Source organism: Pleurodeles waltl, chromosome 5 (assembly GCF_031143425.1).
Source record: "Pleurodeles waltl isolate 20211129_DDA chromosome 5, aPleWal1.hap1.20221129, whole genome shotgun sequence".
Classification (NCBI taxonomy): Eukaryota; Metazoa; Chordata; class Amphibia; order Caudata; family Salamandridae; genus Pleurodeles; species Pleurodeles waltl.
The window spans coordinates 740379491-740396548 of NC_090444.1; the positions used below are offsets into that span (position 1 = coordinate 740379491).

General features: G+C 43.0%; 1 protein-coding gene across 2 annotated transcripts in view; it reads left to right on the forward strand.

Annotated features, from left to right (window-relative positions):
* The window catches only part of RASGRP3 (RAS guanyl releasing protein 3), a 368221-nt gene that overhangs the window by 100154 nt on the left and 251009 nt on the right, over positions 1 to 17058 (forward strand). The window contains exons 1-2 of one of the 2 annotated variants that reach the window (XM_069234698.1): positions 8908 to 8983; positions 10345 to 10502. In XM_069234698.1, coding sequence (XP_069090799.1) covers positions 10433 to 10502 — 70 coding nt within the window. In that variant the 5' untranslated portion in view covers positions 8908 to 8983; positions 10345 to 10432. Of the gene's footprint in view, positions 1 to 8907; positions 8984 to 10344; positions 10503 to 17058 lie in introns of those variants that run through there. The other variant, XM_069234699.1, reaches the window with a different exon arrangement.

Here is a 17058-nt window from a genome sequence, read left to right on the forward strand (position 1 = left end):
CGTGATCAAGTGTATTCTTTAGTGGTTTAAATATGGACTTAAATCATTTTATAGAGGATAAAGGTAAAGCTGTCAGAGCCTGGAGCTTTTCCTGGGTGGATCAATTTTATTGCATTGATAATTTCTTCAATTGCTATCGGTTTGTTTAGACAGGCTGTGTCCGCCTCAGTATCTGACTTAATTGTTAGACATCGAGAAATGCTATACACTCTTCTTTATTACTTGTGAATTGAGGGCTATAAAAGTCTGTGTAGATGTCTTTAAAAACCTCTAAAATATCTTTATTTTTAAATTCGGAAGAGCCATCCTCTGCTTTAGTGTGTGGGACCTGCTTATTTATATTTTTGTATTTGAACGTGGCTGCTGGGGCCTCGCTGTTAAGCAATAGTAGTCATTTGGATTTTTGAGCATGTACCCATAGGTATGCCCTCATACTAACTATATGGTTCTAGTCATATTTTAATTGCTTTATGTCTTTCAGAAGCTTATTATCTTCGGAATGTCTGAATCAAGCCTCCTTCTTTTTTATTTTGTCTCCTAGTTTTTGTAGCGCTTCTTTAAACTTTCTGTTTCTAAAAAGTTGTCCTCTTATGGTGCATTTGAACACGTTCCATAACACCACAGCGGAAGTGATCAAGTGTTCCATTTTCTTTACAAACTATCTCAATTTCGGTTTATAGACCCAATATGTCGGATTCGGTTTCTAGGAGTTCCATATTTAAATGTCAAATAGAGTGTTTTTCTTTGTTGAGGAGATTTAAAATCGACACTAAGATAGGTACATGGTCTGAAACAGGGAGAGGGTATATCATGGCATTGGAGGTGGCCTGAAGGAGGGAGGCATCTACAAAAACTTTAATCAATACAAGAAAAAGTTGAGTTAAGTGGTAAGAAAAAGGTAAAGTCATTACCTTTCGAATTATGTATCTTCCAAATATCTAGGAGCCGGTGTGTGCTGCATAGATTAAGCAGTTGTTTGTGTGCCTTCGGAGGTCTGAACTTGAATGCTGAATGACAGTCTAAAAAAGGATCGAATGGGAGGTTACATTCACTTCCCAGAACTTTTTTGCGTCCTATGGGATATCTGTTAATTTCTTATTATGGGTGCACCAGAATAGAGGGTCATCCACACTGGGTGCATAGATGTTTGTTACATAGAGGTCTAGTTTCCCATTATCAAGCCTTGTAATTAGCCATCTAACGTTAATGTCATGTTCTGTGGAAATAACTGTAAGGCCAGATCTTTTAGAGAGTAAGGTAGGTACCTCATTCTTTCTCCAGCATGCTTCAGAGCAAACTCAACTAAGATTAGATACCACAGCACACACAAGTAGCAGTCCAAGAGTAAACATGTCAATCCATCACATAAAGTTCCACAGACCGTAGTTCCAAAACAGTTGTTTAATGAAATCGTGGAAAAATCTCTGTACAATCCAGTATAGTCACATCTCTATAGCAAGTGTTTCTTCATTTAAAGTGACTTTTTTCAAGGCTGTAAGTACATGCACCAAATACAGATACAGGATAAAGACAGGGATAATACTTGTTTGATTACTTACAAAAGTTTCAATATAGTCAATAAACTGTGCAATACCCATATTTTAAAAGGAGTAAGTAAGGGGGTGGAGTAGAGATAAGTACTAGGGGGTGCTAACAGCCAACTTTGGTATCTTACGTGGGTTTTAGTATCATCGATTGGTGATCTTGAGCCCCCTCCCACCTGGGAGTGTCTGTGAGAGACAGCATGCAATGCGCAGTGAATTGTGGAAGGCAGCTTGTGGCTGTGTCCGGCATAAAGGACTGGTAGTCACAGCAATCATGCAGTTGTTGGATGATGTGTCTAATTCACGGCATGCACATAATGAAATATTATAGTACAATTTGGGAACATGAAAATCAGTTTATAAAACAGGACGTGAACATCGACACAAACCTGGAACAAACTTGCCAGTACATCTTAGAATTAACCTCCTAAATGAGAAAATCTTAATAAGGGCATGTTAAAAAATGCAATCTTCAGAATAAGAATCAGGGGTTGTGAACGTGTACCAGTAGTAAGGAACTAGGAATCAACATATCAATGCTCGGGTCATTGCAAGAGAGTAAGGGCCAGATTTACAAGAAACTGGCACAGCTCAGTGCTGCACCAAAATTAGCAGTTCAGTTGTGTCAGTTCTAAAATACAGGGATGCACTGTATTTACAAAAATACAGCACCCCCCTGTGTTTCCTCTAGCAATGGTGCTGAATTCAGCTGTCAGCTACAATTCAGGCATCCTTGCATCAAAGGGACACCTTCCTGCACATAAACAATCATTCATGACATTTTGCTCTTTCTTTGTGTGCTGCAGAATGCAGCCCACATGGAAAAAGCAAAAACTTGGAGAAATAAAAGTATTTCTCTTTGTTGCACCATGCTCATGCCACCCCTGGGGTGGTATTAGTTTTTGGTGCTGCCACAGATTTACGAATTCATGGAACGCCCACAGCAACACCCATTGCACGCCCGTCTGCCATAGAAAACTGCGTCGGAGGGCCCATATTTACAAGGCGGTGTTCAGCCACAGAAAGTGGCTTAACACCGCCTTGTAAATATGGTGCAGTGCACAGCGCCGCCGTAGTGTTACAAAAAGTGATGCTCTGGTGGTGCAAGGGGCTTGTAAATATGCCCCTAAATGTGTGTATTTTAAGCCAAACCTTAAATGCATATGTCAGCATGGGACTCGTATACAGGTGACCCTAGATATGCAATGTATGTGATTGATACCGCCATATGTGAGCAAAAATTTTACATTTTTGAGAGAAACAAAATAAATCTAAAACAGATTAGCTTTCCCTAAGGGGGTAAGGGGGCTGTGGTTCAATATAACCTCAACAGTTAAACCTTGAGCATCATGTCTGACCATATCCTGCAGAGTTAACATGTGAGGTATCCATCTGTGTTTCGGTATTGTTGTCTAGAAAGAAAAATAGTTCAGTTGCATCCTTGAAATATGATTTGAAACTTGGACGGTCTGGTAAATGCATATGGGATCTCCATTTCCAACAGTATTTACCGTAGGGTTAAAAAACGCTTATGACAGATTAAAGTATCTTTTACATAGTCCTGAGATATGGGAATTTAATGGTTTTGCCATTTTATCACTTTAGTTTTCCTCATATGAGCCAAAATCTGTTGATGTCTTATGGCTGAAGATCAAAGGTTGTAGTGATGACATAGGTCCTGATTACAACTTTGGAGGAGGTGTTAATTCGTCCCAAAAGTGACGGTAAAGTGACGGATTTACCACCAGCCGTATTACGAGTCCATTATATCCTATGGAACTGGTAATACGGCTGGTGGTATATCCATCACATTTGGGACGGATTAACACCTCCTCCAAAGTTGTAATCAGGCCCATATTCTTTGGTTTGAAGGTCGGAGCCCTTTAGTTAAAGTCTTTGTTCAAAGATATTTTAAGCACCTTGGGGACCCATGTGATTAGGAAGTCCTCCATCGACTTGGATGCATTTTCGATTCCTTTTGTAATTTCACGTTTAAAGTGGTCACTGAATGCTCTAAGCCATTAAGGCGGTTATTCTGACCGCGCCGCCCGCCATGCGGTAACCGCCGAATGACCGCACCGCGGTCAAAAGACCGTGGCGGTCATTCCAACTTTCCCGCTGGGCCGGCGGGTGACCGCCAAAAGGCCGTCCGCCGGCCCAGCGGGAAAGCCCCTGCAACGAGGAAGCCGGCTCTGAATGGAGCCGGCGGAGTTGCAGGGGTGCGACGGGTGCAGTGGCACCCGTCGCGATTTTCACTGTCTGCAAAGCAGACAGTGAAAATCTTTGTGGGGCCCTGTTAGGGGGCCCCTGCACTGCCCATGCCAGTGGCATGGGCAGTGCAGGGGCCCCTAGGGGCCCCACGGCACCCGTTCCCACCATCCTGGTTCTGGCGGTGGGCAGGGAAGGGGGTCAGAATCCCCATGGCGGTGCTGCAAGCAGCGCCGCCATGGCGGATTCCCTGGGCCAGGGGAAAACCGGTGGGAAACCACCGGTTCCCCTTTTCTGACCGCGGCTTTACCGCCGCAGTCAGAATAGCCCAGGAAGCACCGCCAGCCTGTTGGCGGTGCTTCCGCCGGCCTCCGCCATGGCGGTCATGGACCGCCAGGGTCAGAATGACCCCCTAAGTCGTTTAGACTGGGCGTTTGTTGTAGTCTCAAAGAGTTCATTCTATTTTCTGCATTAGAAATTCTTATCATTAAGGTGGTCATTCCGATTCTGGCGGGCGGCGGTTGCTGCTCGCCAGGCGGGAACCGCCATTTGCCCGCTACGCGGTCAAAAGACCCATGGTAGCGCCGGCCGGCCCAGCAGGAAGGAGGCCTGCAACACAGAATCCGGCTCCGAATGGAGCCGGCGGTGTTGCGGGCGTGCGACGGGTGCAGTTGCACCCGTCGCGCTTTTCACTGTGTGCTAGGCAGACAGTGAAAAGCTTCATGGGGCCCTGTTAGGGGGCCCCAAGACACCCGTTCCCGCCAGCCTCTTCCTGGCGGTGACAACCGCCAGAAACAGGCTGGCGGGAAGGGGGTCAGAATCCCCATGGCAGCGCTGCTTGCAGCGCTGCCCTGGTGGATTCGCCCAGCCAGGGGAAAACCGGCGGAAAACCGCCGGTCCCGGTTTTCTGACCGCGGCTTTATCACCGCGGTCAGAATGGGCATGGAAGCACCGCCAGCCTGTTGGCGGTGCTTCCGTCATTCGCGACCCTGGCGGTCAAAGACCGCCAGGGTCAGAATGACCCCCTAAGTGTCTTAGGTCCTTGTGAAACTCATCCACCTCGACTTGAAGCAGATCGGTGTTTGTTTTGGTTCTTTGTGCTATCTCATCCACTGTATTCAGTTTTTGTAGTATGGCATCAAGCGTGGAGGAAGAGTCTGGTCTTTCTTTCACTGGGGACTCTGGAACAGCAGGAGTTTTTTTATCATTTCAGGCTAGCTTTACTTTCTCTCTCCTTTGAGTTAGTTTCTCTAAGATCAGCCATGGTTTCCGATAGCGAGCCAGGTCACTGGTATCAGATGGGTGGTTGCCTGTGCCAATACCATTTTTAATGGTTAAAGTCATAATGGGTACCACAGTGTCTGTTGAGAAGAGGGTCACCAGGTATCATTTTAAGAGCACCGTACCAATATTGAAACTGTTGGTGGGATCAGCATTATGGTGGGGTATACAGCTCTTGTGCAGTTGATTAGAGGCGGAGGATTGATTGTTGTTCAGGCCTTGAGGTTGGTGATGGATTGGCAGCATGCTTTGAGTTGTAATTAGCGTGCAATAGTCATTGTGATGCGGTTGTGATATATACTGAATGCAACTTGGCAGATATTTTCTATTATAGAGTTTAATGTGAAGCCGTACTCCTTGGTGTTACAAAAGTGATGTTCTGACTGTGGTTGCTTTCCAGGGCCACTCAGTAGATAGCAATTTGAGCGTCACCCCTTATTTTAGCTTACATATCTGTGCATAGCATTAACAGTTTTTGGTTATGGGGAGAGCCCGCCTGGTATCACATTGTATCACATGGTGTTGCACTACATTCAAAATGGAGGCCTGAATGTGTATCCTTGAGAGGTTCTTCTTCCTTAAAGGAATTAGGCTGTCAAGCACATTGGTGGATGATCACCATTGGAGGCCCGGGTGAAAATTCCTTTTATTGCATTGCATTGTAAACCAATAGGCTTTGTCCATAATCAGCGCTGCAAAGAGTACAGGTGATCGCGGAGGGGCCACCACCAAAGATGATGTGGTCAATGTCAGTGTCAGGAGGTGAGTTGCGGGAGGGTGTCCTGGCTGTAGGGAGAGCCAACAGTAGCGAGTGGCATGGGGTGCTTGGTGACGATTGCAGGAGATAGTGGGATTTGTAAGATAGCACACCACTCACTTCCTGGGTCTGCTTAGGAAGGGCTTTCATCCTCGAACTATTCTGCAGAAGTGTAAAGGGCTATTAAGGATGTGGGGACCACTGCTGATTCAAGCGGTAGCCGCCATTGTCACCATCTTTCCTTATGCTGGGGATCGAGCGCATGCATAGGAGGGCAGTGAGCTGCCATATTCACTCTGATTTGGGGGTCCACTGGTATGTTTCTTTGGTATTCAATGGGTACAAGGCATGATTAGCAATTTGGGGCACATTGAGTGAAGTGTTCGGCCCAGACCACGGCGGAGGTTGGTTGGAGCTCAGAGACGAGCCACGTTCCTAACCAGGCTCCAAGCCATGCCCCAGGTTTCTGTGCTTTTTATTTGCATTAAGGTGTATGGTCCCAACCTGTACAAGCTGCACGTAGTACCAATCATAAACTAATTCCATGTACACGCTGGTTTCTGGACCGGAGCCCTATGCATGAAGCATCCCATCTTTATACGCAAGCAGAATTTTGCCATAGTCATTGGCATTGTATTTACTCAGTGCAGTTTTGCAGCTAGTGTGGCCTCATGGCATCCTTGCCTTGTCTGCCAAGGTGTGCAGGGGCATAGGTATAAAGACAATAAAAATTATCTGTTATGTCAAAGCATCTTGAATTCTTTATGTTACAAGAGGAATTATCAGAAAGAAGAGTTGAGGAGATCTTAAGCAAGCATGCTTGCAAAACAAGGATGTTCATATGAGAAACTGGTAATGCTTTAATATGGCAAGTCACCTTTGTGTTGTGTGACAATCTAAAGACCACATGATTACGCAACACATTACATAGCTTGTTAATATTTTCCTAATGCTCAGCTCTCATTTTTTCCTCTGGCTACAGAATATGGTATAGACTTTGCATGTCATGACTGCATTTTAGTGAACTTTTACTTGATATATTCCTTGGTCCAAATGTTTATAGCTACTGGGATTGTTGTTATTGTTATTTGACACTTTTCTGGAGCACAGTTGATAAATAGTATGACAATTTTTTGTGCACAGTTAGTGCGCAGCCTGATGGGGTCTTTGCCTCTTAACCTGCGTACATAATATGGTGAAGGCGCATGAGCAAAGTGTTTCTTTCATTTCCCTGGAGCCACATCCAATACAAATGTGGAAGCGCCCTCTTAAGATAGCTCCAGCGCTGTATGCGCACTGTTGCTATCTGTTTATAGAAGTGACCGTGCAAGCATCTACTCCTGCCTCTGGAATACCAAAGTGCTCAGGGGAGCAGATGCCCATTGCACCCCGGGGCACAGTACGTAATATGGCACCTGCTGTTATTGGGGTAAGGAATTAGCCTTAGATAAGTGAGTTTGTCTGACTTAGCAACTCACCACAAGTCGTTTGCAGTAGTAGCTTTCCCCCCAGATGATTTTAAGTTTTAGTGGGTGTGGAAACAGGAAAGGACCGGAACCGGGGATCTCATGCAGATTAGACCTGATATTTCCTGATGCCTCATTTTATTCCTCTTTGAGGCCCAGTACCTTGTAATGGCCAGCAATGGGTGGACATACCATTAGGAATCATTAACTCCAGGCACGACATCTCTCCCTTCAGTTACCAGCAATTTAGTAGTGGGGCTATTAGTGGGTTGTGTCATTGGAGGGTGAGTTTAGATTATGTATCTTTACATTCAATACACATAACCTTTGTGTAGCAGATGTCTATTAGTCGTAGGTAGTTCATGGAGGTGTCTGCTGTTGGGTATCAAAGCAGCCTGTTACGTGGATATTTGGGCAGCACTCAGTGCATTGTGTTGTAGGAGAGACGTGGCTACTGCATAGTGTTGTGTGGTTAGTGATGATTGAATATGTTATGTGTCTCTTCTCCACTGTGTTTTGTGTACATTTACTGTTCTATTTGAAAAGTATTGTTGCATGTTATGCCTCTCGCATTTAGCTACAAGTGCATGCTGTTCTGAACATGTGTCTATCAGTTCTGTGTTGGGTTAGATGTGTGTGCAATATTCTGTCTAGTATATACAATCGGATTCTGTGCATAATGCAACAGAGATGGTACCAGCATTTAATATACAACTATATGGCTTATCAATTCCAGTCTTGAAGGTATGAACAGAATTTGTCTGTTATGTACTGGTGACGGCAAGGTGAAGAGACAAGTAAAGAGCTTTGGTTTTCTGTGTGAGTAGGTTAAGTACCCCATTATGAGAAGAGTTCCAGGAGTCAGACGTTTATGTTCCCATTCCCTTTACAGGAGCAGATAGTCGTTGTGCTGGTGTCTACCACTGAGTCGTTGCTATCGCTGCTTCTGGTCCGGGATTACCACCTCCATGGTATTGAACTCCAAAGCCTTCATTCCCCCCAAAAATGTACTATGCTGTAGCGTTTCCCCACAGAAATATTTTGCCACGAGATTCTGAGTTGATTAGACTGAAATGAGAAGTAACCTGTAGACTCAGTTTAAACTCACCCACAATCTGCAAATTTCCCCCATTGTCAACTTGTTTTCCCACGCAAAATGTGCCTTGAGGAATTTGCGTTGGGAAAACTCCAACAGTCCGGTCATTTCTCGCAACTCAATTTCTGACTTCGGGTGGAAACACTGTTTGCACCAAAATGCGCACTTCCATTGTGCTAAGAATAAGGTTGTGATTCTATGGTCCTCATATTAGCCTCAAGCCATCAAGTTAACATCACAACATGTCTCAAAACCAAGGTAGACACCATGAAACAAAGGAGCATTCTAGAATCCATATAGTTGATGGCTGTTAATAATTAAGACTGGGTAAAGAGTGCTGTTTTCTCTCTTAGTTAAATGGCCTTTTAAGACCACTATGGGAACTTAAGTAATAACTAGCAGTAATTACGTAACAATAGCTTTTTAAGACCACTGTGGGAACGCAAGTAATAACTAGCAGTAATTATGTAACAGAGTCTATAGTAAAATGAATCGACCACAAAGTCTGGCTTTTATTGCTTTCTGTATTTTTAGACAACTTTTTCTTTTTCACAGAGAGTTGCAAACATTGTAGATCGTTGAACTCATCAAGAAACTTTTCTTTTGCCTTCCAGGTGTGAAATGATTTAAGGTGAATATACATGAACATTTTGTTGAATATAAATATGAAAACGTACTAGGATTGACTCACACAGGTTTTGCATTTGGTCGCACCAGTAGCGTGGTTGACATTAAGAAATGGTGGGGCAAGCAAATATATTTATACTTTTTTAGTGCCGCGTTTGTGCCGTTTTTTGATGCAAAATCGGCGCAAACTTACAAACTACAATTGTATTTTGTAAGTTTGCGCCGATTTTGTGTCAAAAAATGACGCAAATGCGGCGCTAAAAAGTATAAATATGGGCCAAATTATTTTGACCCACTGACAGGCACTGTGAGAAACCAGCAGTCATTAGGGTCAACTCAAAAGTTTTCAATCATGACTCGTTGAGAGATCTGGGGTTGAGGTTGAAGGCAGTGAGGTTTCTCACAGTGCCTATGAGTGGGTCATAAAGTAAAAAATAAATCCTGCGGTCCTCGATAGCCTTGCAGTTTGTCCAGCGTGTGGTCTCAGAGCCAGCTCTCCTAACCACTCCAGATGCTGCTCTCATGCTGTTAATAATGTTAAGCAGCATAACAGAAACACCAGCATTGGTTGAAGCAGGCTGGCTTGACGCTTCTTCAGACACTGGGGTGTATGTGCCTGCTCTCCATCCAGCTGTCTAAGACAGCTCGGGTTGGAGTGTTTAAAGTGCACAGTACAGACTGGCCATCCCAGGACAGCTGGACAAAGAGTCATGCACACTTTAAACTGAAGTGGATATCACTCCTCCCCTGTTGCCAATCATCATTAGCCCTCTTTCCCACTGCTTGGAGCAGTGAAAAATAAAATGGTAATATGGTAATAAATTAATTACATTAATTAATTATATTACAATTTTATTTTTCACCTTTGCCACGCTTGTAGCAATGGGGGCGACACTGCTCCTTCCTAATGGAGGAGCCACCACTGGGTCGTGATAAAAAACAGAATCACAAGGCATCTCACTCTATAATCAAACACGGCCCAATAAAATAGAACTGCAGCACTGGCTTGTTCATAAATTCTATATATATTTTTGTGCTTCCGACCTTACATAATTTGTTATGTCTTTTTATAATGATTAATCCTAAAAACAAATTGACAAACAATTTGATTCACATGACAATTACATGAAGTATAATTAAACAATAGTACTTTCAATTAGACATTTATTTTAGTTTTAGCTTCATAAATGTTTGTCACCTCTATTCTTGACTCATTTGTCACGTTGTCCCAGCAAATACAATTTTGTAAATACCGCCAATTTTTTTGTTACGAAGAAACACAATTTGTTTGCAGCTCTCCTTGGGCAAAAGCATAAACATTAAAGACTGCAGACAATAATTATTCTTTTCATGCTCTTCTTTCAGAGTTTTGATGGCATTCATGCGACAAAAAGAGCAGGAAGTCATCAGCACTTGAAAATGCATCTGAAGCTCTCACAGTAGATGAAGGGAAATGGGATCCAGCACACTTGGAAAAGCTGCTTCTCTGGATGAACTTTTACACACGTGCATTGGGATGTTCGGTAAGGATGTTTGACGCACTTTCAGGGGCGGTTTCTCTTTTAGGGCTGAGAGGCTGCGCCCCTCTGAAATTCCTGCACATTCATATACAAATATTAAATAGATCGAATTTTTTGGGAGATTTGATAGTAACTCTAAACATATCAATGCATTTATGTCTGGGGTGTCTGTCCCAGGCTGCCTGCCCAGCCTCACTTTGAAGCATGAAATGGAAGCCAGGTAGTAAATTAACTTTCTACACTGTGACGCACGATGCAGGGCTGACTGCTCTAAAGTCCTTCATTTCCATTGTGGTCTATGGCAGTATTCACTATAGGCCAGTGACGCTTCTAGCGTCATTATTTTGGGCGTTGGAATCTTTATCCCCTCATGAGGGCAGCCATCCATTATACAAAGGCATAGATCCCACCCTTCCCCATTCGCCATGCAGTAGGAGTGGATGCAAGCATGTGTGATTTAGTGCCTTGTCTTCAGTAACGGTAAGCATTATAATGTTAATCTTGTGTTATTTGTTTTGTACTGAGACCCCTTGTCACACTAACCTCCCCCATGTGACACCCCAGGCCCTGGCTGCAGATCACTGACTCCTTTAGAAGTGAAGCTGCAGTATTTGTTCATCATGAAACTGTTCCAAACAACAAGCAAGGTTCTTGCTCCATTGCAGAATGGATCCACATATCTGCGTTAAGCACAGGGGGAGAAATACGTCCTTACAGTAAAGGCAGTTATCTGCTGTATGGCGTTAAAACTGGCCCAATGTTCATGCCCTTAACATTAATGCCACAAACATGGATTGATATGCGAACAATGAATGACAAAATGTGTGTAATGTGTGTCAGCCACTTAGTTCCTCTTATTTCACTTTTTACGTAATGTTGCATTCCCCAAGAGAGTTTGCTTTTTCATCATGCTGTGTTTCTGTGCATTGTATTACTCTTGCATAGTGCATACTTTGACCTGTGCCAGGTGTTTATGAGGGCTTTGATTGAGAGTGCTGGTCCTGAGGCTGAAGGCAAAGCAAAGTGCCTGACAGTGGGTTGGACTCTCTGCAGAGCACACAGAACGAGGGTCATGTATTTCAGTTGCAAATGAAATTCAGTGTAAATGTGTGTGAAAGGGTGCGTAGAGGTCAAAATACCTAGAAGGCAAAAGCAAAATAAAATAAAGTGCTTAAATGTGAGTGAGTGCAGTGTATGTTTGGGGTGGTAAAATGAGGAAGATGCGAGCAAGTGCATTCAGGGGAGAGGGAATCAAGGGTGCTGAAGAGGAAAGAGAGGAAGTTGAAAATGTGCAGATGGATGAGATGTGAAGAGAAAAAGGGCATAGATATCTAACGTAAATCACACATAACCGAAGGCCATACTCCCTCCATAGGCCTCAATAATATTTAATTCACAGTCTCACAATTTCAGAATTTAAACATTTCCAATGTTAATTATTTATAACTAATCACTGTTGTTGTTAATGTATCTTAAACAGCTAAAAACCATCGACAAAGTCAAAAGTACTGGCAGGTTTTAGGTGTATGTCAGTTGTTGTGTTATATTTTTGGATGCAATAACATCTCAGACAGAAACCAAAATACAGGCCAGGTGGCACACTATGGAAATCACAGAAATTTATTTTACATATTCCCTTTAGAGAGTCCCCACTTTTTTATCCCACTTAAAGATCTGTCTGCACATATTTCTGTATAATTGATTGAAGCCTGCAGCTGTGTGTGCTTCCTGGTGCCTGGTTAGAGCATTTTCTCCCGAAGCTGATGCTGCATGCAGTGCAAGGCACTGGGCAAGCACACACTTTAAAGGGCCTGAAGTTATTGCGCTGTACAGTTTGCACATTGTAGTAACTTGAACGTATTCATGCAGTAAGGTAAGGGGCAGTTTTTAATATGTTTATTATTTCAAGACTATAGGGTCCCTCTGCTTTATAAACCTTGCTTTCTCATTAAATTAATTTGCTTTCAAATACACATTTGTCAATCTTTCGTTTTTTTCTTGGGAGGAGGACTCACCTTGGACCCCACGTTTGTCCATTAAGCTTGCTTGTTCCACTTGCTACATAAAAGTCATACCCCAATTTTACACCCCACCACTTTCAAATGTCACCAGCCGCCACTGTTCACGTTCAGAACAATCACCTAGCACATCATGCCACTCTTTAGAGACTTTAGTTAATATGGCTATATGCCTCTCATCTACAAAAGGCTGTCCCTAAATTATTTTTTCACACATCTGAAAGAGTGTAGAATATTCAAGACTCTGTCTATTTATCATTAACATAATACAAACAGTTGTGACATGGTAACGATGCAAGTGCACCATGTGACGGTAATAAGCGAAAATTTGAGATTGTGCAGTACAACCCCATTTGTGCTTTTGTCGTCTGCAAAGGGACATGTTGTTGCTGTTGGCAGCAAGTGAGCCTTAAAAATTAAGGTGTGCCAGAGCCAAGTGCAAGAGCTGGGTACTATTATATTTTGGTTGTAGGTAGGTCATTTTTCATCCCATGCGGATGTTACTGTCAAAGGGTTGTAAGCACAAAGTTGCTGTGTAGAGTTAACCATAATTTAATCTCTTGGTGGGCTTTGACTACAGAATTAGGGCAGTAATACTATTTGAGGAGAGTGAGGCACAGTGCACTTTTGTGGTCAAGTCAGTGCTTTCCTTGTGCGTTGGTAATCATGTTCACAATTTCATGACTGTGTCAATGCTGTTTTGTTTATTCATGTTTTTTTGTTTAAACTACAATGCTGTGGGACCTGCCAGGTATGTTTTTCGGTCAAAAAGCACACATTACCTGAGTAGCCATATGCAATGAGATGAGGTACTTTTGTGCAGATGTATTCTTTGTGAAAAAGCAAAATGCTGTCACACACATTGAAGTAAGCCAAGAGCTGAAGTGGTCTGACCCAATGCCATGTGCTGTATGGCTGGACGAAAACTGTGATTGACACAACAAAAGACCAATGAACCAACAGGGCTGATTGAATGCCCCAATACGTAAGCATTTCACTTGTGAATAGGTTTAGTGAAACCTAAGGTATTGGCTAATGGAAGCCCTAAAAAGTGCACTTTACTTCGGTTTTACACACCCACGGCTGCTTGGCATCCATTCCCTTCTATGTCATCTTTCTACTGTAATGTTTGACCATTGTCACAAGCCTTGATGGCCCTGGTCTTGTCTTATTGCTGAGGATGTTGTCCCTGCTGGTTCTTTGTTATGTTTTGTTAAGTGGATTGTTTTGAGGACAGCCGTTACCTCCACGGTGTAACCTGGTGATATGACACATACTATGGCGAGGACCTCATTTAGTAATAGACCTAGCAATAGAAACTGATGCCACAACATTTTTGGGGTGGCTTTTTCAGACTATTACAATACTGCCAGAATGATGCCTTGACTAGTTTTGTAAAAACCCAAAATATAATGTCGATTCAGTGCTTAATTTGTAATGGAATGAGTGCCATGCCCAAGGCTCTGCTCTGAATCCCACAGACGGTGCAATTAAATGTCGGCCACTGACACCGGGCCAGCAGTAGACTCAAAATCAGTCAATGTGACCCTGAAGCAGTATTGAGGAATAGCTACTTGATATTGATTTTTAAGCTTATTGTGCGTGCTTCTGAGTATCAAAAAGTTTGACTGTTTCTCCGAACTGGAGTCACTCAAAATTCATGTGATCTGAGTTTAAGCTGATTAATTTTATCTAGGACTATCCCTTTACAAAGAGTACTAAGTGCATCCTTTTAATCCATGCTCGGAAATGTACAATTTCAACTCTGGCCTCCTTCATTCATTCAGGCCTTATGTCTTTTCTTTTTCCTCCCTAAAAAATCATTCTTATCTACTTACGCTTCCCCTGGCTTCCTCTTTAACCCTCTCGCTCACTTTTTCCCACAATCTCTTTTTATTTGTCTTTTTTTATCTCTCTTTTTCTCTTTTCTCAGCGGTTCCTCTCCTATACATAAATACTCTTTCTATCATTATTTTTACATTATCTTTTCAGTCCCTTTGCAGATTAAAATTTGTTGATCGCACAGCTTCCATTAGATTCTACACTCTGAGTTACATGTATATGTGAAACAATGGATACCAGCATTAAAAACTGTGGCATTTTGGTTAAGCTCTATACCAAAGGTTTTGACAGCAGTCTGGAAGATTCTTTAGAATGGAGGTGGGAGCTATAGACTGAATATATTAAAAATTCCTTCTATGTGTTGGGCTTTCCCAACTCCTTGGACTGTTCAAAATGCAACACCAAATGTGAATTTAGCACTTGTGAAAAAAAGGAAGAAGATAAACTTGTTATTCAAATGAACAAAATTATGATGAGCGTGCACTACAAGAGGTATGAGTTTTTTCGGTGGAGGGAGGTGTATTTGAAATGTAATTTTCTCGTATTAAGCTCACTTTACACCACACGGAGAATGTATAATTCACTGTTTGACAGTTACTAAAAAACTGAATAAAAGCTACAGCTCACACTGTTCTTGCATTGATCTAATATTTTTTCTTTAGGGAAAAAAACAATACATCGTTATTTTAACTCAGTTAGAGGCAAGAGTATTTCGATCTCAGGTTTCAGCACCAGAACGCCTTCACAGGAAATCACGTGCTTTTGAATTAGAATAAACAAAGAAATAAGTAAATAAACAAACAAATAAATAAATAAATTGAAATAACCATTAATGCAGAACATCTTCTTCCACCTTTGCAGATCGCGCATTAGTCATGACATTACTGGTGAAAGCTGTGGAAGAGGATTGGTGTTAATATGCTGTATAATATAGCAGAAGTCAATATTTTGGGAGGTATATTTATCTTCTGACGCACCGACTATATATTGATGTGTTTTAAGTCTAGCATTAGCCGAAACGTTGTGATTTTACTAAAATGATATATTTTGTATACTTAAGAGCGTTCAGCCAGCCCTCTTTATCTATTATTCACATTTTTCTTCTACCTACTATGGCAAACCGCATGGGGGACAGGGCCAACCCATTCAGCCATTGGCTAACTTCACTGTGTGTGAAGGCGTTCTGCCCTTTCACATGGAACCAATCACCATACAAAGTAGTTGCATTCATTGCAGGAACTACTATGGGAATGTGTGCTTTACCAAAAATTACTTTTGCTTTTAGACAATTCATTTTTTTTAAAAGCCGAAAGCTGAGCAGCTTCCAGAAAACAAGCAATGACAAAACCAAAAGGCTGGGTGCCAACACCAGTTCTATTAGCTTTCCCAATGCTTGTTAATATATATATATATTTTTTAATTCTTTGAAAGCAACTCGCAAAGTATAAAATATCACTGAAGTGAGCGTCACCTCGTGGCTTTGCACAATAGCAGATCATATTAAAATTCGGTTTACCTTATCAATATCTATCTGGAAGGTATGGGGCTACTAAAGGCAATTATGAACCTCAGATTCAAATGCACATAAATATTAAATAAGCACAATCTTCTTTTGAGAACACATGAACAAAAAATGAAGTTGGATCAAGTAAGCAATTTTGTGGCAGCAGTATCTGAATTTGACAGTGGTATTGACCATGCACTGAGTCATGTGCTTGTGATGAGATCGATTCTGGCTCCATTGCAGCACCAAGACTCCGTCCTCAACCAAGGTTGGAAAGCACGCTTCTACACTTGTACTATTGTTAGAAAAGCTTTCCTGATTGCAAGAAGTTTAACTGATCTTAGAGTCTGAATCAGTAGAGAGTACGGAGCTGGAGAGTCCGTCTTCCCTGTCAAATCCGTCCCTGCGGCTGGCTGCAGTTTGCCGAAGCATCTGCGGTCCCAGCTGCTCCCGCCGCCTCACCACCTTACCACCTACCGCCTTCTACGGCCTGTTTTGCAGCTGCAGCTTGCCGTGGTTGCCTCGCGGTGCCTGGGGGACCTCCCGCTGCTCATTGCCTACGGCTATGGCTTTGTTCTTCTCTGCAGCCCTCGCGGTCGTGCCACCAGCAAGGGACAAGGGACAAGGATTTCTCCACACAGGGGGCCCGGCAACCGGCAGAAGGCAGAAAGGAAGTGCGCCTCACTTAGTCAGTCCAGTAGCCCCAGGCCTCCTTCTAGTCTGAAAAGTAGTTGGCGGCTAGGACCAGCTAGCAACTAGAGGGGTGGAAGAAGATCCCCTTTTAGTCCGTGACTACAGTGAGAAAACCACCAGAGAAGGCTGGAGAAATAGCTGGGGAAAGTGGCGAGACGCAAGGTTTGAGCGCTGGAGCGCATCCTGCTGTCGCCGACTATCGACCGCTAAAGCCCCCACCGTCAGGGAGACTAGTGAGCCTACACCTAGTTGGGAGCACAGGAAAGGTCTGAGTGGAGCCGAGCAGTGGAGGGGCAACGGTGATGCGGTGAGGGCGACTCTGACTTTAGAAACCCAGAGACCCAGCCCGACCTGACGAGACGCAGTGAGTTTCAGACTTCTACACCCACCTATATCCTTCCGTATTCATTGCCGCTTGTTACAGCACATTCTTCCCTGCCATTCACCTGTTTGTTTTGCCTTGCCCTGCCTTGCCTGCCTTTCTCTTGGGTTAAGACCTGGG